This window comes from Neohortaea acidophila, assembly GCF_010093505.1.
Source record: "Neohortaea acidophila strain CBS 113389 unplaced genomic scaffold BDY17scaffold_9, whole genome shotgun sequence".
Classification (NCBI taxonomy): Eukaryota; Fungi; Ascomycota; class Dothideomycetes; order Mycosphaerellales; family Teratosphaeriaceae; genus Neohortaea; species Neohortaea acidophila.
In genome coordinates this window covers 1,122,030-1,141,834 of record NW_022985518.1, presented here as the reverse complement: position 1 = coordinate 1,141,834, position 19,805 = coordinate 1,122,030, and the positions used below count along the sequence as shown (strand labels likewise).

Sequence of the window (19,805 nt, the reverse complement as noted above, 5' to 3'; positions counted from 1 at the left end):
AACTGCCGCCATTCGCTTGTGTCTCGGCACGACAGCCACCATCACGTGCAAAAGCGGGCCCCTTGAATGCTCCGACGGCTCGTACCTTCATGCTCCTTTTACTCCTTCGAATCGCACGGCCTTTTGCTTGCGGAAACGAGCGGAGCCAAGACAGGAGACTGCTGCATTTGCGGCGGAGCAGCATTGCAGATACTGCGTGAAACGGAGACCCGTAACAAATGCGATGCCGACGGTCAGAACGCATCGGAGCTTTTCCCCTTTAAAAAACCCAGTCGCAGGGCTTGGAAACAGTGGTTGACACGACATCTGCAGGCACATGGCTCCGCGGCGAAGCTTGCAGCGAAAAGAAAACTCTTCCACACACCGCCCACATATCCACGCGCTGCTGGCCCCGGCCGGTACAACCTTCCCCGTCGTTTTCTCGCTTTCCTGTCTCACGACTCTGAAGGATTCGCTCAACGTGTTACACGATGTTCGGTAGCAGATGCCGCAGCCTCGACCGGCTCCATAATAAAAATGGACGGCAAAATTCATCCCTGCCCATGTCTCGGATGTGAAGATGCAATGCGCAACAACGACAGTCCAACATGACCGGTTCGACCTGAGACCTTTCGGAGTCTAATTGGCAGACCTGGATAGATCCAACCGTAGCAGTGTTCCCGTCCACGTCGACCCATTCTTGCGAGTCAGCGAAAAGTCACCCACCTCTGCGAATCCCAGGTCCGCATAGTACCTGCGGCTCGCCTCAGCTTTACCGATGCCTTCGCGATTAGTATAGACAAAGACCCACCGGTTCAACCTTCTCGCATTCCCTGCCCACGCGTCGGTGTACAGCACACGTTTCCCACTCGCTTGTGCGCGTCGCTTCATGAACTGTATCACCGCCGCTCCCGCACCCTTGCGATCGGGTCCAGCCCGATGGTCAGCGATCAGGACCTCGAGGTATAGTAGAGGCAATGCTTTGGAAATCTCCTCGGCCAGCTCTGGCCGTTGGTGCAGATGATCAGGCAATGCATCGCGAATCATTGCAGCCGCGACTCTGTTTTCCGCACCGTTCGGATCACGCCGTTCGACAACGAGGATGCGGCGAGTGTCGTCAGCTTCCTTGTCCTCTACCTTTTGAATGGCCTCGACAATATCTTCCATGAACCCATCTCGCTGGGAGAAGGGCTCGCTGCCCCACATCTCCCCTGCACCGACCGAGGCGAGATACGGCAGAGTGGAATCGAAGGTGTCGACGATGAACTTGGCATCTCCCGCAACCGCGCTGCGTACTTCAAGATCGTTGTCCTTTTGCGACATATCTAGCAGGGTATAGCGATGAATGTGACGAGTAGCAACGTAGCAATCAACGGGAGTCGGGCATCTGAGGCAAGCAGCAGGGAAGATGGGGGGCCTTGGCGTTTTGGGTCTGGGAGCGATTTGCAATCCTCGCTTCCTTCTGCATGCAAGATGCCATGCGCTGCGGTGCTACGTGTCACATATCTCGTTCCAGTGCCGATCCAGGCCCTACTACTGCCGGGATCACCACAGCTTGCAGCTGCTGGGCCCTATCCGGCGATCTCCGTTTTCGCCATCTGTCTTACCAGTATCTTGCCCATATGTCAACCAGGTTTTTGCACATTCTCGCCCGGGATAGCAGGTTGAAACGAGGCGCCAGCTCAACAGCAGAGGCATGACTCGGGCTGTTCCATTTGCTCCGCCCGTTCTTGGCAGGAGCACTGATGAACCCGCTGGCATCCCTCGAACCGCGTCATTTGTCAATCTGCGAGCAAATAGGAGGAGATGACGCCGTGACAATGTCGCCGCAAGTGGTCACTCCCTCTCCTTATGCCCCCATCACGTCTTGGCCAGGTCGATTCCGGCGCATCGCCGTGCAGGGCGACTCTTCTGCGACCGAGGCCGTCGGCGCGTCCCCAACGCGCACGTATCACATTGAGAAATACGAGGGTGGTAAAACGACTAGGATGACGCGACAGGCGGAAGGAGAATGGCGTGAAACCGCGCCAAACGAGCGAGCGACGCAGCGACGTTGGATCGCCAGGGGAGGCTCGACGCTAATGCATGAAACACGCGCGCGCGGCCAATCAGAAGGCGAGGATACAGCCGAAAGGCTGCGAGCCGCACTCCACCACCGCCGCCGACAAAACGTCTCCCCCTTCTTCACTTTCAACCGTTCCCGCCGGGGCCACTCGGTGGGCGGTTTCATCGCTTGTCTCAAGCGGATGGAGCCCGACCTGTCATCACCTTGCTGCGCCCGATGCGATGGCCTCGCCCGCGCGAAGCTTCCGCCCTCCCTGCACCCACCGTCACCTCCCGGCACCAATGTAAAAGGAGGCGCAACGGCCACTTCCTCCACTTCCAACCTCCCTTCGATCTTCCTCTCGATCAGCGGCCCCCTCTCAGATTGCCTGTGCAGAGTCTTGCTTCGTTTCTTTCCCACAGTGTCTGGCACACTGAGCGTTTGCGCTGTCGCTACCAAACCTCTCACCTCGAGACACATTCCTTTGTCAGACGCCATAGCAACTGGTTGCCGCACACTGCAATCTCTACCACTCAACGGTGCCCGGGAGATCTGCGCTACGCCGAACGGCTGCGCCTCGTTTGCTTGGGACCGGTAGATTGCCCAAAGGATTCCCGACCGCCCCTGAGGTAATTACGCCATTGACGCGGCAGATCGCTTCACCACCCGGTGCAGCACTCACCCATTCACGTCCTCGCCCTTCACCCTTCGCGACACCACCTCCTCGCCTGGTGGTTGCTGCGTAGCAACGCGACCAACCTCACTCGTTCGGTGGTGCAGCGTGTTACATCATCGGTCTTCTGCTTGCAGATCACCACGACGTCCATTCCTTTGTTGCGCCGACAACCACTTCCGCTTCGGGACCCGCCATTCCTTTGTCCCCTTACATTGGGCCCTCTCGCAACGTGCCGGTCGCGATGCATCGCCACCAACTCCACCTCCTCGAGCACCTCAATCACCTCGCGAGCCGAGACTCGCCCGTCGGCGATGCCCTCACTGCTGGACGAAGCATCATGGAATCGCGAGATGCTGCAAACCTCGTCGCCCCGGATGGTCCGATAACACACCTCGCCGCCCGTGCGGTGAACGCGACCTCTTCTTCTCTCGGCCCGGCCGCCGCCTTTACCCAAGGCCTTAATGGCGTCAATCAACCCCTCAATTACCTCTACGTCAACGTTCTCGTCATCTCCTTCTGCGGCCTCCTGGCAATCACGCTCCTGTACCGATGGCTGCAAATGGGCAACTCACACATCCGCCACCTCTGCGCAATGGGCAGGTGGGAGGATCAGCGGTATTGGATGTTCAACAGAGGCACCTTCTGGCCGGCCATGAAACAGCGCCTCATCTACGCCCCGCTCTTCCACAAGCGACACAACCGGGAGATTCAATTGTCAAAGGCCATCAACGTCGGCACCCTCCCGTCGCGATACCATACCATCGTGATCATGCTCTACCTCTTCAGCAACATTGCATACATCCTCGCTCTACCGTACACGGAATCGTCAAAGGCTGCGTTATGGGCAGCCATCCGTGGACGAAGCGGTATCCTCGCCGTGCTGAACCTCATACCTACCGTCGTCTTCGCTCTCCGCAATAACCCCCTCATGTCCCTGCTGGGCGTCTCCTACGACACCTTCAATCTCCTCCACCGATGGTGCGCACGCGTGATGGTCATCGAAGCCACCATTCACACCATCGCATGGGCCGTCAACTCAATGGCGGCAGGTGGCCTGACATACCTCAACTCCTCCCTCACCGACAGCGTGAGCTACACCTGGGGCATGGTGGGCATGGGCGCCTTCTTCTTCATCTTCCTCACCGCGTGCAGCCCGATCAGACACGCCTTCTACGAGACGTTCCTCAACGGCCACCGCATCCTCGTCGCCATCGGGATTGTAGGGGTCTACATCCACCTCGATGCTGCTGGCCTGCCTCAAGTCCCATACTGCCAGCTCGTCCTCGCCCTTTGGTTTGCCGAATACGTCTTCCGCACCGGCCGCATCCTCATGTACAACTTTAGCAGACAAAAAGGCATCACCAAAGTCACCGCCGAAGCCCTGCCCGCCGAAGCCTGCCGAGTCACTTTTGAAATCTCGCGACCGTGGCATTGGAAGCCGGGATGCCATGTTCACGCGTACCTTCCGATGATCGCGCTCTGGTCAAGTCACCCCTTCTCCGTTGCATGGGCGGAGAACCGGTCGAGAGATGCGTCGCTCGCGCCGCCGGCTTACGAGTCCGAGAAGCCAATGGCCCTCAGCTCTGCCTCGGAGAAGCGACCAAAGATGATGCCGCGCTTCTCCAGCGCAGCCGTCACGCTTGCCGGTAAGGGGCAGAGAGCAGACGACACCAGCATGGCGTTTACACGAGGCGCAGACGTGTCGACCGTCTCCCTGATCATCCGTGCGCGCACGGGCATGACACGCAAGCTCTACGAGAAAGCAGCGGCATCCCCAACGGGTATCATCACCACCTGGGGCGCCATTGAGGGCCCGTACGGCGGACACGAGTCCTTCACCTCGTACGGCACAGTTATTCTCTTCGCCGGGGGCGTAGGCATCACGCACTGCGTCGGCTACGTCCACCACCTCCTCTCACAATACCAAGCAGGCACGACCGTGTGCCGCAAAATCCTGCTCGTCTGGTCCGTCCCGAACACCGAAGCCCTCGAATGGGTGCGGACGTGGATGGACAAGATCCTGCGGATGGAAGGGCGGCGCGACGTGCTGCGCATCCAGCTCTTCGTCACCAAACCGCGGCATCGCGGCGAGGTGGTGTCGAACACGGGCTCCGTGCAGATGTTCCCGGGCCGCTGCAATCCGCAGACGATCCTGCAGAAGGAAATGCAGGATCGCATTGGCGCGATGGGCGTCACGGTTTGCGGACCGGGGGCGTTTGCGGATTCGGTGCGGGCGGCGGTGCGCGACGTGACGACGGAAGGGTGTGTGGATTTCATCGAGGAGGCTTTCACTTACTAGGTGGGTGATTGCCGTACTCTGGATGCATGTCTGGTTATGTGGGTATGAGATATGAATGGGATACCAGGATACCAAGGGGGCGCTTTATAGAATGGAGTGGTGTTCATACCACGTGGGCTCTGATTTTCTTCTCCCGGCGAGTTTCTATGTAGACTTTGACTATGTGTATATAGTCTTCTTCGAGACCCTTTTCATACCCAACGTCCTTTGCATTTTGTTCCTTCTGGAAGCGTGATGGGTGATGGAAGGCTCACGTGCTTCGGCTCGCTAACCGAGGAGGCAAGTGCCAGAAAAAGAGTTCGCGCGCGTCAGAATCTCCTCCTCGCATGGATGTGCCCGCCGCCCACGCTTAGGTAATTGTCACCGCACCGAAGATCGTCCAGGGTGATGATCTGCTCGGATCTCCCACCTCCCGCCTTCCTGCATTGAATGCCCATTTGGACGAGGCCACGACCATCCCAACGAACCCCTGCGAGCGCATGAGCGCATGCGATTTACCCCACCGCCCTCTCGATAGCCTGCGGAGCTGGCGAAGCATCATAATCCACACCCTCCCCGTCTTGGTTGTCGGGGCATGCGCCCGGGGGAGTAGCGATGGCGTCGATAGATGATCCCGAGCTGCAGAATGCGCTCCAGCAGCTGGATCTCGAGTACGAAGAGGGCGAGATCACGCAAAAGGGCTACGAGAAGAGACGCACCGCCATCCTCTCCGGCTTCCTGACTTCCCAACAACTCCGGCAGTTGCGCGAGACGGGCAGCCCCGGCAGCTCGACATTTCATTCCCCCTCGGCGAGCATTGGCAGTGGACACGCGAAGACGACGAGCTATGGCAGCATCACCGACGCACCGTATACGGCGTATAGTCCACAGGGAAATGGAAACGCTGCCGCGGGGCTCTCGGTCCGCCCGCCCTCTCCATCCTACCAGGTGCCGCCTCCGAGCCAGGTGCAGCGGTTTCAAGAGCAGCAGTTGGGAATGAAGATGCCGCCCGCCGGCCAGCGCCTGGCTTCCCTCAGCAGCACGGAGAAAGGAGGGAGCAGCTATAGTTCGCCGGAGAGCACAATGGTGGGCAGCGGGAGCTATGCCTTTCGTCCGGACATGCAGCAGCCCGGCTGGCCTTCGCCGGATGAGAGCAGGCAGAGCACGATGCTCGATTCCGCGCAACAAGGCTACTTTTCCGACTTCACTGGCCAACAACAGGTCGACGATGATCGACCGCGCGAGAGCTATGGCGGTCCGCAGCGATACAGCCAGTCCGAAGCCCTCTCCCCCTCCGCCATCGTACCGCCGCCATTCGTCTCTCGAAACGACCTTCCCATTCCACCCCAGCATCAATTACCCCTCGAGCCTCGCGATGTACCCTTTGCCGTTTACGACCCCAACAACGTCAATCTACCCATGTCCTCCTTCGACAACATCGCGGCCGTGATGCGACATCGGGGGAAGATGCAGGCCAAACACGTGGCGTACTGGGTGGTGGATCCGCGAGGGAAAGAGGTCAGCTCCATCACATGGGACAAGTTCGCTTCTCGCGCGGAGAAGGTGGCGCAACTCATCCGCGACAAGAGCAATCTGAACCGTGCAGACCGCGTGGCGCTCGTGTACAAGGATTCAGAGGTTATCGACTTTGCCATTGCGCTGATGGGATGCTTCATTGCTGGCGTGGTCGCCGTGCCGATCAACAATGTCGACGACTATGCGAAACTCTCCCTCCTTTTGGCTACTACGCAGACGCACCTGGCCTTAACGACCGACAACAATCTCCGGACCTTCCAACGGGACATCGCCAACCAGAAACTCAAGTGGCCGGCTGGCGTCGAGTGGTGGAAGACCAACGAATTCGGCTCGTACAGTTACAAGAAAAAGGACGAGGGCGCGGCATTGCATGTGCCAGACTTGGCCTATATTGAATTCTCGCGAGCCCCGACCGGCGACCTGCGCGGCGTCGTACTCAGCCACCGCACCATTATGCATCAAATGGCGTGCGTGAGCGCCATCATCGCTACCATCCCCGGCTCGGAGTCCATGGACACGTTCTCGAGCACTCTGAGGAATTCCGATGGTAGTTTCATCGCGCCTAGACCTGGCAGAGCCGAAACTATTATCTCCTACTTGGATCCCCGAGAAGGCGTGGGCTTGATTCTGGGTGTTCTCTTGGGTGTATATGGTGGCCACACGACCGTCTGGATGGAGAGCAGGACCGTCGATACTCCGGGCATCTACGCGAATCTCATCACGAGATATCGGGCGACAATCATGGTTGCTGATTACCCTGGACTGAAACGCGCTGCGTACAACTACCAACAAGACCCCATGGCCACCCGCAACTTCAAGAAAGGAATGGAGCCGAATTTTTCCGCCGTCAAGCTTTGTCTTATCGATACTCTGACGGTCGATACTGAATTCCACGAAATCCTGGCCGATCGATGGCTGAAGCCTATGCGCAATCCTCGAGCGAGACAGTTAGTTGCGCCCATGTTGTGCCTGCCCGAGCACGGCGGCATGATTGTCAGTGTTCGAGATTGGCTCGGCGGCGAGGAAAACATGGGCTTCCCGCTGTCCATCGACGACGACAAGGATCACGATAGCGACGACGAGGTAGTTACGCCGACCACGACGGGTGCGAACGGCTTCACAAGTCTACTAGATGGCAGTCGTCGAGATCAAAAGCACTTCAAGGGGAAGCGGTCGAAGAACGAACTCAGCGAGTTGCTCCTCGACAAAGAGAGCTTGAAGACGAACGAAGTGGTCGTGCTGGCGACTGGAGATGATGCCATCAAACGATCCAGTGAGCCTGGCACCGTACGAGTCGGCGCTTTTGGGTACCCGATTCCAGATGCTACCGTTGCGTTGGTCGATCCGGAAACCAACCTGCTGTGCCCTCCGTATACCATTGGCGAAATCTGGGTCGACTCCCCGAGTTTGTCGGGCGGCTTCTGGGCACTCCCCAAGCACACCGAGAACATCTTCCATGCTCGACCGTATCGCTTCGTCAAAGACTCTCCTACTCCTGTGCTCGTCGAGCCGGAATTCCTCCGGACCGGCCTGCTGGGATGCATCATCGAAGGCAAGATCTACGTCCTTGGGCTGTACGAGGACCGTATTCGGCAACGAGTTGAATGGGTGGAACACGGCCAGCACGAGATCGAGCACCGCTACTTCTTCGTCCAACATTTGGTTGTGACGGTCATGAAGACGGTGCCGCGAATCTACGACTGTTCCGCTTTCGACGTCCACGTGAACGGCGAATACCTCCCCATCTTCCTCATCGAAACTCAAGCGGCAAGCACCGCCCCCACGACCACCGGCGGAGCTCCCAATCAGTTGAAACCCGATTTCCTCGATGCGCTTAGTGAGCGAGTGATGGAGGTGCTGTATCAAGTGCACCACCTCCGCATCTACTGCGTCATGATGACTGCGCCAAACACCCTGCCTCGTATTGTCAAGAATGGCCGACCGGAGATTGGCAATATGCTTTGCAGGAAAGAGTTTGAGAATGGCAACCTGCCCTGCGTGCACGTCAAGTTTGGCGTGGAGCGGGCGGTACAGAATCTCCCGCTGGGAGACGACCCTGTGGGCGGCGTGTGGTCTCCGCAAGCGAGTCAAGTGCGAATGAACATGCTCGCCCTGCATGCCGACAAGCAGTACTCTGGCGTGGACCATCGGGAAGTCGTGATTGACGATCGAACGAGCACGCCGCTGAACCAGTTCAGCAATATCCACGATCTCATGCAATGGCGCGTATCCCGGCAGCCGGAAGAGCTCAGCTACTGCAGCATCGACAGCAGAGGCAGGGAAGGCAAGGGCGTGAACTGGAAGAAGCTGGATCTCCGCGTCGCCGCCGTGGCCACCTACCTCAAGAACAAGGCCAGAATACAGCCTGGCGATCATGTGCTGCTCATGTACACCCACTCCGAAGACTTTGTCTTTGCGGTCCACGCTTGCATTTGCCTTGGCGCGGTGGCTATCCCCATGGCTCCCATTGATCAGAACCGATTGAACGAGGATGTGCCTGCTTTACTGCACGTCATTAACGATTATCGCGTCCGAGCCTTGATCGTCAACGGGGATGTCGACTCTTTGCTGAGGCTGAAGCCGGTCAGCCAGCATCTGAAGCAGTCGGCGTTGATCTTGAAGATCCAACTACCACCGGTGTACAACACGACCAAGCCTTCAAAGCAGTCTCATGGTTGCAGGGAACTGGGCCTGACCATTCGCCCAGCTTGGATCCAGCCTGGACATCCAGTGCTGGTATGGATTTACTGGACTCCCGATCAAAGACGAATCGCCGTGCAGCTCGGGCACAATACCATCATGGCACTGTGCAAGATCCAGAAGGAGACGTGTCAGATGACATCGACACGTCCACTGCTGGGTTGCGTACGAAGCACTATTAGCCTTGGTTTCTTGCATACCTGCTTGATGGGCATCTTCCTCGCCTGTCCGACGTACCTCGTCTCGCCCGTAGATTTCGCCGGCAATCCCAATATCTTGTTCCAGACGCTGTCGCGGTACAAGATCAAAGACACCTACGCAACTGCTCAAATGCTCGACCATGCCATTGGCAACAGCGGGGGAAGGGCGCCGAGCCTGCACGAATTGAAGAATTTGATGATCTCCACGGACCAACGGCCGCGCATTGATGTGTACCAACGAGTCAAGACGGCCTTTGCGCAATCTAACCTCGAGCGAACGGCGATCAACACCATCTTCAGCCACGTGCTGAACCCCATGGTCGCCAGTCGAAGCTACATGTGCATCGAACCTATTGAGCTCTACCTCGACCCGCAAGCCCTGCGAAGAGGCCTCGTCGTTCCTGTGGATCCAGATCAAGAGCCCTTTGCCCTGCTCGTCCAGGACTCCGGCATGGTGCCCGTCAGCACGCAAATCTCCATTGTCAACCCGGAGACCAACCGCCTATGTCTCGTCGGCGAATACGGCGAAATCTGGGTGCAGTCGGAAGCGAACGCACACGGCTTCTACGGTAAGACGGATCCGATTGATAACGAGCGGTTCAATGGGCACACGATCGACGGCGATCCGCAGGTGCGGTACGTCCGCACGGGCGATCTGGGCTTCTTGCATACTGTCAATCGGCCTATTGGGCCGGGCGGGAATATGGTGGAGATGCAGGTTCTGTTTGTGCTGGGGAGTATTGGGGAGACGTTTGAGGTGAATGGGTTGCAGCACTTCCCGATGGATATCGAGTCGAGCGTGGAGAAGAGCCATCGCGCTCTTGTCCGCGGAGGCTGGTATGTTGATGCTCATGCTTCAGCGATGTTGTGTGTTTTTGCTAATGCTTGCTTGCAGCGCCATCTTCCAAGCGGGATCTCTTCTTGTCCTAGTAGCGGAAGTCCGCACGCGCGCCTACCTCGCCTCCCTCGTGCCCATCATCGTCAACACAGTTCTCAACGAGCACCAGCTCGTGCTCGACATTGTGGCCTTCGTGGGACTCGGCGAGTTCCCCCGGTCGCGATTAGGAGAGAAGCAGCGAGGAAAGATTCTCGGAAACTGGGTGAGTGGGCGCAAGGGATTCGCAATGGCGCAGTTCAGCATCCGCGACGCGGACTCCGAAGGCAGCGTGGGGACCGTGGTGCCCGACGAAAGCGGTTTGGGACGCAGAGGGAGCGGCAACAGCGCTAGGGCAGGCGGCGGAGGCGGGAGTCTGCGACAAGGTGGTGGGAGTTCGCTGCGGCACATGGAGAGTCTGACGTCGATGCCGGTTTATGAGGATCTGGAAGGCGAAGCGGGCGGCTTGGATCATCAGGCACAATTCCCCGCTGGAGGCTCCGCCGTCGACTTCTCGCGAAACGACCTGACGCCTACGAACGAGGGAGCGCGCACCCCGCCCTTGAATACCACGCTCGACTATTCGCCTATCCGACAGCACATGTTCGACGGCCCCGATGAAATCGAATTCCCGCAGCACCCGCGGTACATGGAGTACCAGTACCAAAACGAGCAGATGAGGGAGCCCGAGTCGCCCGCCGACTCGGATTACGGACAGTATGCCGATGGACGCCGGGAGTCGCAGATCAGCGTGCCGTACATGGAAGACAATCCCATGTGGCAGCAGGGCGGCGGGTTGCGAGTGGCGAATCGGGGGGAGGAGAGCGATGATTGGGAGCGGGATGCGCTGCGCTCGATGGACGAGATTCGGCGGTAATCTGTACAGACGTTTGGATAGACGGTTCATGCTGGCGTGGTCTGTGTAGGGAGCGAAGAGATGGACGGCATCGAATGGCTGGCTTGGGTGTGCATATTGCGTTTAATTAAGCAGGGCGGCGGCGCTTCGGGGAAATCTGGATATCGAGAAGGCAAGCCGGCCGCGGCTGGATGAGGAGAGCATGCTGATTTTGCCAAAGGACTAGACGAATGAATGGACGGGATTGCTTTGATTCGATAAAACTCGTCTACGCCATGCTCCATGCCTCGTCTTTCCCCAGATTGATGAAATACACGATCACCACTAACACCGCGCCAGAAGTCCCATCAATCACAGTGCACATACCTCCCCCAATCATCAAACGAAAAGCCAGTACTCCGCAGCATAAGGAATCTCAAAAGCAGCCGGCTGCCCCGTGCAATTCTTCGGCGCGTCGCCCCCCGCCGTATTCAACCGATACACCGCCTTCCACATCCCCTGATCCGGCGCAGGCACCAAACGCAACCACTGCACAGCTCCATACCCCGTCTGGCCCTGCGGTCCAATCACCGCATCAGAAGGCGCATCCGACGCATTCGCTTTCGCCATCGCGCCCATCCCGTACTGATGCGCGGCGGTATCGAGGTTGAAGAACGGGGTCGTGAAGTCGTCGATGAAGTAGTGGTGCCCGGATTCCAGAGCGGCGATGACTGCGGGATCGGTATTGTTCGCTGTTGGGATGGGGAGGTCGAGAGCTATGGTGGGGAGTTTGGACAGCAGGGCGGGGTGTTGGGCTGCGAGGCAGGAGAAGTTGTAGAGCGTTGCTAGGGCGCCGAGGGGGACGGGCACGGCGGTTGCGTTGGAGAGGTCGCAGGTGTAGTTTTGCGTGCCGCGGCCTATGGTTACTTGGAAGAGGGTGAGGTCTGCTGCTGGTGAGGGCAGGGCGGGGGTGACTGGTGGGTGTTAGTGGGTGTTGGAGACATGGGATTGGAGAGGGACTCACCGGCTGTGAGATCCATGTGCTGAATTGCCTGCTGGATGTCGCAGGTTCCTGTTGTCGCGGCCCTCTTTTCCAGGTCGAGGTAGGACTTCTTCCGATGTGTGGTAGTAGAGGTCGGTCCTCCACACTCGGCGACATTGTCGTTTCGCCGTAGGATCTCGCGAGCTGATTGCATGTCGTGAGGAGCGGCAAAGATAGATGGTGCCAGTGCTGCGACCAGCAGGCCAAAACAGAAACGCATGACTCTTGAGTCTTGATGGATGTCAGTTGTCAAGTTGTTGTTGCACTGATCCTTTGTAGGTGTGCAAGAAGCCTGTAATCAGAACAAGCACAAGACAGTAGAGAAGGAAGTCAAGGAAGCAGACCAAGAAGTAAAGAAGGAAACCGACAACCACCAACCTCCCAACTACACCGGCGACTGGCCATTCTATATACACAACCTCACAAACGCCTGACGCTGTCCCACGACAGTGATCGTCAGTGTCGTGACCCGGCCGGGCGCTTCGGCGCTCAAGTTAGAACAGCACCCGCCAAGGCTGGGGGCGAGGTTAAGGTTAGGCTGGGAGGGCGGGGGTTGTGATTGGCCAGCCTTGAGGCCGGGCCAAACCTCATCTCCACTCTGGGTCGTTGTGTGCCGTTCGTTGGTGAGGAGCAAGCAGGGCATACTTCCAACGTTGTGGCAGCTCGTACTGCTGAGTGCTCGTGATGGTGGAGTTTGTGAATACACCGCAGGCTGGCACTGCAGGTTGCGAGGTTGTTAAACCCACTTCATGCTCCAACCTCCGGCAAGCAGCAGCGGAGTATCACCCACCCAGCCCGTCCAACCCCAACGTTGAAACAAGAGCACACAGACAGCCGACCAGCAAGACAGCAAAGAAGAATAGATGAAAATAGAACAGCCAAAATCACCTATTCGCACAACTTCCCCCGCCCTGCCTCGCAGCTCGTTCCAACTGCCGCCCGCCCAGCGACCAATGAACGACCCTCGGCGCTTAGCAAGGCTGGATTGGCTGGCTGATGGCGTTCGGCCGGGCAGCGCGGGCGGCTTGGTTACGCAAGCCGTGCGTCCGTTTGCTCTGCTTAATGTATCTCTGTTTGGATTGTGGGTTGGCATTGGTTGCGTGGGTTTGGGCTGTGCTGGCCATTCTGGGTTGTGTTGTTTGCTGCAGGCGCTAAATTCGGCACAGAGCGGAATGACTTCGTGGGTTGGAAAGGGTATGGCAATTGCCTTCTTCGGCGCAGTTCGAATAGCATCGCATCACGTGCGTTAACACAATGAGAAACACCACGAAAGTCACACACGCCTGCCATCAAGTATTCGCATCAAAGCCCTCCTGCCTCCACTCCCCGCCCTCCTCGCCCAAACCCGCAACACCACTCCCAACAACCACGTCGCCCACCCCGCTCGCCGTCCTCGCACTCAAGTCCCCGCCAGCCCACGACCACAACATGCCCAAAATAAGCAAATGCAGCGCTAAGCAGTAAATCGCGAAGAGATTCCGACTGGCGCGAGTAGCGAGCACCATGCGCGTGATTTGGAAAATGGCGCGTTCGGGGAGACTCATGCGTTTGAAGGCGCGGGCACTTTCCCGGCCCCGGAAGGCGGCGAACGGCGACAAGTGGGATTCGTACGCGGTGCGATAACGGTCTGTGGGGGTTGTGTCGCCGGCTCCGACGGAGATGGTGGAGGGGTTGGGCTTACCTGCGTAGCTTGCGCCTGAGGCAGCGGTGCGGCTGTAGGAGGAGACGTAGCGCGTTTTTTCGTAGAGGGTGAGGTTGTCTTTTTGCAGGGAGGAGACTTCGGAGCGCAGCGCGGTGATGCTGGAGTACTGCTTTTGAAGCTCGTGTTCTAGCTCGCCGATTTTCTTTTTGAAGCGGTCGCGTTGGGCTGTCACCATGGGTAGGATGCCGGAGCCACCGCCACTGCCGGGTGCTTCACTGGCACGAAGCGATTCTAGGGTGCGCGGTGATCCTTGTGGGTCGAAACCTCCTATGATGGACGAGGTGGGTGAGGTGCCGCCGCCTCCTCTGCGACTTCCGAAGGTCGATTTAGGGTAGCGGGATGTATATGTGCCCGCGACGGACATGGTCTCAAAGGCATTCGACGCTTCTTGCTGAGTCTTGAGGAGGTCATTCTCCAGCGTGGCGTTCAGATTGCGAGTCTTCTCGAGGTCCATGTTGGTTGTAGAGAGGTCTTCTTGCAGCTGATCCAGTCGCTGCTGCATTTCCTGATGGGATACGCGGAGCTCGGTCAGCTCGCTGGTGAGTTTCTTGTTTCGTGCCAGCAGCAGCCGTTCGAGACTTTCTCCTTTTGCTTTGTCGAGCGACCCATTAGTGTGGGCGTAATCATCATCGTTGGCGTCCATGTCGGCGTCGGTAACGCTTGCAAACTCAATGGCTCGTAGCATGTCCAGCTCACGCTTGACCTCTTCATAGTCGCTCCATTTCCTTACTTTGCTTTGCAACGCGTCTCTATCGGTCGTCAAGGCTTCCACCTCACGTTCCACCCTTCTCAAGCTTGACTGGAAGCCAGACTTTTCGCTGTCCTTCTCGTGCCGCGCGGACTCCAGGCGTCGCAGCAGAGACGAATTCTCCGACCGCAGACGAAGGTATGCCGGATCGTCTTCAACGTTCGTGCTTCGTCCAGAGCTGTGTGCTTGACCAGCAGTCTGCGCCAATTCCACACGAAGTTGTTCGTTGCGTGCTTCGAGGTCCGCAAGGCGGGTGTTGGACTTTTCCAGCTCCGAACTGACCAGCTCCAGCTCCGCCGCAGTTGCGCTACTCCTCGCCGCTTCGTGAGCGTCCTCGCCCGACTTATCCAACCGCTGAGATACCTCGTAGCTCGCTTTCAGCTCCTTCAACAATCGGTCTTGGTTCTCCACCTTCTCCTCCAGACTCATTTCCTTTGCAGCCCAATTCTCCTCCTTCTCCTTCACCACTGCCGACCACGACTCCTCCACCTCCTTCAGCTTACTATCCTGCGAGCCCTCGAACGATTGCCGCTTTGTCCTCTCCTCCTCCAACTGTCGCTCCGTGTCTTCCAGCTGCTCGCTCAGCTTCGATACTTGCTTCTGCAACCCATCATTCTCCGTCTCCAACTTTGGCACAATCTCCTCGGCGGTCACAAGCGAATCGATGGATGCTTCAAGCAGCGGATATGGATCGGGGGCTTCGGAGAGAGGGGAATAGGCGTGCATGAAAGCAGAGTTGATGGTCTTGTTGTGGTTGGTGAGCACATCAATGTAACCTTGGTACGCCTTCAGGAGGTCCTTGATCTGCGTGAGTTTCGACGCATCGTCAAGTTTGCGGAAGTCTTTTGTCTTTTGTGCGAGATCCTTCCGCTGCACCATGGAGTCTTGCTGCTGCGTGACGAGCTCGGAGGCGGCGGTGTCGAGGGTGGAGACGAGGGAGGTGAGGTCGAGGGTGCGCCATGCGGCGATGGCTTGTTGGAACTTGTTGCCTGCTTCCGCCGTGCCGTCTGCTTGAGCATCGCCATTGGTAGGTAGATTGTCTATGCTGGGCACGTCGTCGACTTGACGTGCGCCGGCTGTTGCGTGCTCTTCGGCTGCCTCTGCCATGATGCTGCTCATACACGCATAGAGTGCGTGGTCAGGAGAGGCCCTTGAAGGCGTAAATCGAGGGGCAATCGGCAATGAAGCCCAGTCCAGACTCGGTCTCAGTGGTCGTCCATTCGAGAGGCGTGCACGTAGGCTGCCATATGGCGGATGATGGACGATCGCATATGCCTACCTTGAGTGATAAGTTCAGGGTCATTCGGGGTGAACTCGCGTAGGGTCGGCGATGCCAGTACTGCTTATTCGGGTGACAGGATTGAATATACGCGGCGTGCGCAGCTTCACCACATTCCCTCCAGATGGAGAGCAGCCTAGAACTCCAAGGCACCGCATTCGTTCCACCCGGAGGCAATCTACAACGGAATAGGTCGAGGGCTGACGGAACAATGCGATGACATACCGCTCACGGCTGCAATGGACGCCAATGCAGCCAACTCCCCCGACCAAGACATCTCCTCCGGCACCTACATCCTCCGCGAATTGATCAAAGACCTCCCGCTCTCTTCCTCCGACGACGTCCCCGCCCACATCACCACCGCCGACGCATGGAACGGGCATCTCTACATCGGCACTTCAAAGGGCGAAGTCCTGCACTACGTCTCCCTTCCCCCCGACCCCTCGGATCCCACCAGCGAAGCGAGCTACATCTTCGCCTCGCAGCTCCAGCCGCCCTTCACTACCGCGCAAGAGGGCAGAGATGAGGGTGTCAAGCAGATCCTGCTGCTTCCGCAGGCAGAAAAAGTGAGCATACTGTGTAATGGAACGGTGTCATTCTACGGTCTGCCGGAGCTGAGTCCAGCGTATGGAGGGAAGATCCAACAGGCCAACTGCAGTTGGGTCGGCGGGTTGGATCTGGACCTGTTCAACGATGATCAAGCGTCTGAAGTTACAGCCGCGGATCCGGTCATCGTGCTCTGCCTCAAGTCACGCCTTCGTATGATCAAGCTTGGGACAGAGGCGGCGCGCAAGATACGCGACATTGAGCTCGGCGGGGTTTCCGCTATTCAGCGACGAGGGGATTTGGCCTGTGTCGCTGATGGCAACATCTACTCGCTCCTGGACGTCATCAATCATCGGAAGAACGACTTGTTTCCCATATCGTCACTGAGCGTGCAGGAAGTAGTTGACGAGCCGAAGCCCGCGGGAACCCCTCAAAAGACCTCGCACGGTGCTTCGAGAAGCGTCTCAGCCGCCACTCCTGCACGCCAAACGATTTCTCACGAACGCAATGTCAGTGTAGGGGGAGAGTCGAAGTCGAGAGAGGGCTCGCCCTGGCCGGATCGAAGTTCGTCTCGGCGCAGACCGTCCGTCGCGTCCACGCCGAAACGTGATGACAGCCCTGCGAAAGCCATCGAAAATCCTGCTGCCTCAACCGAAGAACAAACACCCTCTAGACAACCATCACGGTCGATCAGTCAGCCCTTGCCACCAAACATTGTTTCGCCGAATTCCAACGAATTTCTCCTCACCACTGGAACAAATCTCAGTGATCCTGGTGTGGGTCTGGTCGTCAATCGCGATGGCGATCCGTCTGGTGGGACAATTGAGTTCAGCAGCTACCCGGAGTCTCTCGTTCTGGATGGAGTCGGCCAAAGCGCCGAGCCTGACACTCCGGGAGATTCTACGCCCGAGGGATACGTACTCGCGGTCGTTCGCCAGAAAGTCGGTGACGGTGTGGTCAAAGCGATAGAGGTTCAACGCTGGAACAGCGAGGATTCACACCCGTGGAAAGAATGGATCACTGTTGGGTCTTCCGATGATGATGTGGAGAAGACTCATGTTGGCATGCGCACAGCTACCACATCTGCCGAGCTCGTCGTGCCCGAGATTAGTACCAGCTTACGCCTACGCAGACTGACACTGACCAACGAGTCCTCTGAAGACGAAGACGACAAGCGAAACCAAGAGGAAGACAAGTTCGCTGCACGCTTCAGTCAAGTCTCGGCGAGTGTACTTCTGTACACAAATGATCGAGTCAGCTGGGTGACGAAGAATCCCTTGATCCTCCACATGGAACGCCAACTCGCCTCTGCGGTGCAAAACAGCGCGAATGGCGAGCTTGGCATCGACGTGCCCGGAGTGCAGACGGTGATCAACAGCATTCGCGGCCAGGAAGCACGGACCGAACTCGAGTTCGTCACTCTGACCTACATCCGGCAGAAAGCATCCTTATTGCTCTTTGGCAACTTGGTCTTGCAGACTGTGAAAGGTGTCAATGCTTACGAGCGCGACAAGCGGTTTGCAGAGGAGGCGCTCGTCGTGGGCGATATCGATCCGCGGGTGATACTATCACTGGTGCCGATTCTGAAGGACGAAATCAAGCACGGCAAAGAAGGCATCTGGATTGCTCAAGGCCTGCGCGACACCGTCACTATGCTACAGCGACACTGCGAGCCCGACAGCATTGTCACAGACCACAACGGACCATATGGAGAAAACATCCTCGCGATCATCAGACAGTATTTCTTCACTTTGCGACAGAAAAAGGGCTTTGGCAGCGTGAGTGACGAAGCCCACGTCTTCCAAACAGTTGACGCCACGCTCCTTCACATCCTACTGCTGCTCGATCAGGATAGTCCACGAGGGGTCGCAACGCCAGGAGAGCCATCCATTCGCGCCGAGCTTAACGACCTCGTAGATCGCGGCGTAGACTGCTTCGACCGCGCGGTGCAGCTCTTCGAACAATTCCATCGGTTGTACATGCTCAGCCGTTTATATCAGAAAAAGAAGCTCTCCGCCCAAGTCCTCGCAACCTGGAAACGAATCCTCGAAGGAGAGGAAGATGCCGGTGGCGAGCTCGTTGACGGCGAACACGATGTCCGCCGCTACTTGAGTCGGATTCGAGATCGCAGTCTCGTGCAGGAGTATGGTGCCTGGCTGGCGCAGCGAAATCCAAAACTTGGCGTGCAAGTCTTTGCAGAGGAAGACAGCCGAGTGAAATTCGAGCCGGCCGAAGCAGTCTCGATTCTGAAAGAGAAAGCGCCCGGCGCGGTAAAAGACTACCTCGAACATCTCGTCTTCGACAAACACCACGTGCAGTACGTGAACGACCTCATCACCTTCTACCTCGACACCGTGCTCGCCGAGCTGGAAAAGCCAGAAGGCGAAGCAAAGTCTACCCTCCTTCAATCCTACGAAACGTATCGCGCCCTCAAACCCCCCAAACCAACCTACAGACAATTCATCACCGATAACGCCCTCGACGCCGAATGGTGGCGGAATAGACTACGTCTGCTGCAACTAATCGGAGGCAGCCACGGCGCAGCATCGAAGTACGACGTGCACAGTCTGCGCGAGCGCCTGGCACCCTACAGCAGCGAACTGGTACCCGAAATGATCATCCTGAACGGACGCGAAGGCAAACACGAAGAAGCCTTACGCCTCCTGACGCACGGATTGGGAGACTACGACACGGCGATCCGATACTGTCTGCTCGGCGGCTCGAGCATCTTCCACCCCTCGTCCGGGCTCGCGGCAGCAGATCAACCCATCCTCCCGGAAAAAGAAGAACAAGCGCATCTCTTCGAAGTGCTGCTCCTGCACTTCCTTCAACTCGAGGACGTCAGCGATCGCCTGGAGCGCACGGCGGAACTACTCGAGCGTTTTGGCGGGTGGTTTGATGTTGCAAAGGTGCTGGAGTTGATACCCGATGGGTGGAGCGTGGAGTTGGTTTCGGGGTTTTTGGGCAGTGCGCTGCGCGCGCTGGTGCGGGAGAGGAATGAGACGGTGGTGGTGAAGGCGCTGGTCGGCGCGCAGAATTTGAAGAGGAGTGTGGAGGTCGTGGAGAAGATTGAGGCGCTGGGGCCGGTGGTTGTTATGGCTGGTGAGCAGGGGGTGGTGTGAGCTGGGTTGGGTCGTACCTTCCCACATGGAACTCGATTATCGCACCTTCCTCGTGCAATGCTAGGGAGATTGCATGTGATGAGTCGGCGGCGAGCTCTTGGCACGCACGCTTTCATAAGGTAAGGTATTCAGACATCATCGTCTTTTCAACCTCTACTACGATTTCCTGAGCCTCTCATCCGTTGAGCCTCTCATCACCCGAGCCTCTCATCACCCGAGCCTCTCATCACCCGAGCCTCTCATC

The 19,805-nt window shown here is 57.8% G+C and overlaps 6 protein-coding genes across 6 annotated transcripts in view; 3 read left to right on the top strand and 3 right to left on the bottom strand.

Annotated features, from left to right (window-relative positions):
- Nucleotides 1-124: 124 nt before the first annotated feature.
- On the bottom strand, nt 125-1,418 carry BDY17DRAFT_302586 (uncharacterized protein). The gene is made up of 2 exons (XM_033734434.1): nt 791-1,418; nt 125-733 (listed from the first exon to the last, which is right to left on the bottom strand). Exons 1-2 carry the CDS (start codon nt 1,300-1,302, stop codon nt 619-621), a joined length of 627 nt encoding a protein of 208 aa, XP_033587464.1. The 5' UTR covers nt 1,303-1,418; the 3' UTR covers nt 125-618.
- A 1,618-nt stretch (nt 1,419-3,036) lies between these two features.
- On the top strand, nt 3,037-4,998 carry BDY17DRAFT_254730 (putative FRE ferric reductase-like transmembrane component; the record flags this gene model as incomplete). Its single annotated transcript, XM_033731460.1, has 2 exons — nt 3,037-4,256; nt 4,359-4,998. The coding sequence occupies 2 exons, from the start codon at nt 3,037-3,039 to the stop codon at nt 4,996-4,998; spliced, it is 1,860 nt and encodes a 619-aa protein (XP_033587463.1).
- A 594-nt stretch (nt 4,999-5,592) lies between these two features.
- BDY17DRAFT_326765 (AMP-binding protein) lies at nt 5,593-11,164 on the top strand (the record flags this gene model as incomplete). The annotated part of the gene is made up of 2 exons (XM_033737568.1): nt 5,593-10,250; nt 10,309-11,164. 2 exons carry the CDS (start codon nt 5,593-5,595, stop codon nt 11,162-11,164), a joined length of 5,514 nt encoding a protein of 1,837 aa, XP_033587462.1.
- Nucleotides 11,165-11,521: 357 nt separating this feature from the next.
- BDY17DRAFT_326764 (uncharacterized protein) lies at nt 11,522-12,384 on the bottom strand (the record flags this gene model as incomplete). Its single annotated transcript, XM_033737567.1, has 2 exons — nt 11,522-12,096; nt 12,147-12,384. 2 exons carry the CDS (start codon nt 12,382-12,384, stop codon nt 11,522-11,524), a joined length of 813 nt encoding a protein of 270 aa, XP_033587461.1.
- A 1,069-nt stretch (nt 12,385-13,453) lies between these two features.
- On the bottom strand, nt 13,454-15,721 carry BDY17DRAFT_254777 (Golgi membrane protein; the record flags this gene model as incomplete). Its single annotated transcript, XM_033731467.1, has 1 exon — nt 13,454-15,721. One exon carries the CDS (start codon nt 15,719-15,721, stop codon nt 13,454-13,456), a length of 2,268 nt encoding a protein of 755 aa, XP_033587460.1.
- A 314-nt stretch (nt 15,722-16,035) lies between these two features.
- BDY17DRAFT_302581 (TGF beta receptor associated protein) overlaps nt 16,036-19,805 on the top strand; it is a 3,854-nt gene continuing 84 nt past the window's right edge. Inside the window, exon 1 of the mRNA XM_033734433.1 lies at nt 16,036-19,797. Within this exon, the coding sequence (XP_033587459.1) occupies nt 16,133-19,561 (3,429 nt within the window). The 5' untranslated portion in view covers nt 16,036-16,132 and the 3' untranslated portion in view covers nt 19,562-19,797. The remainder of the gene's footprint in view (nt 19,798-19,805) is intronic.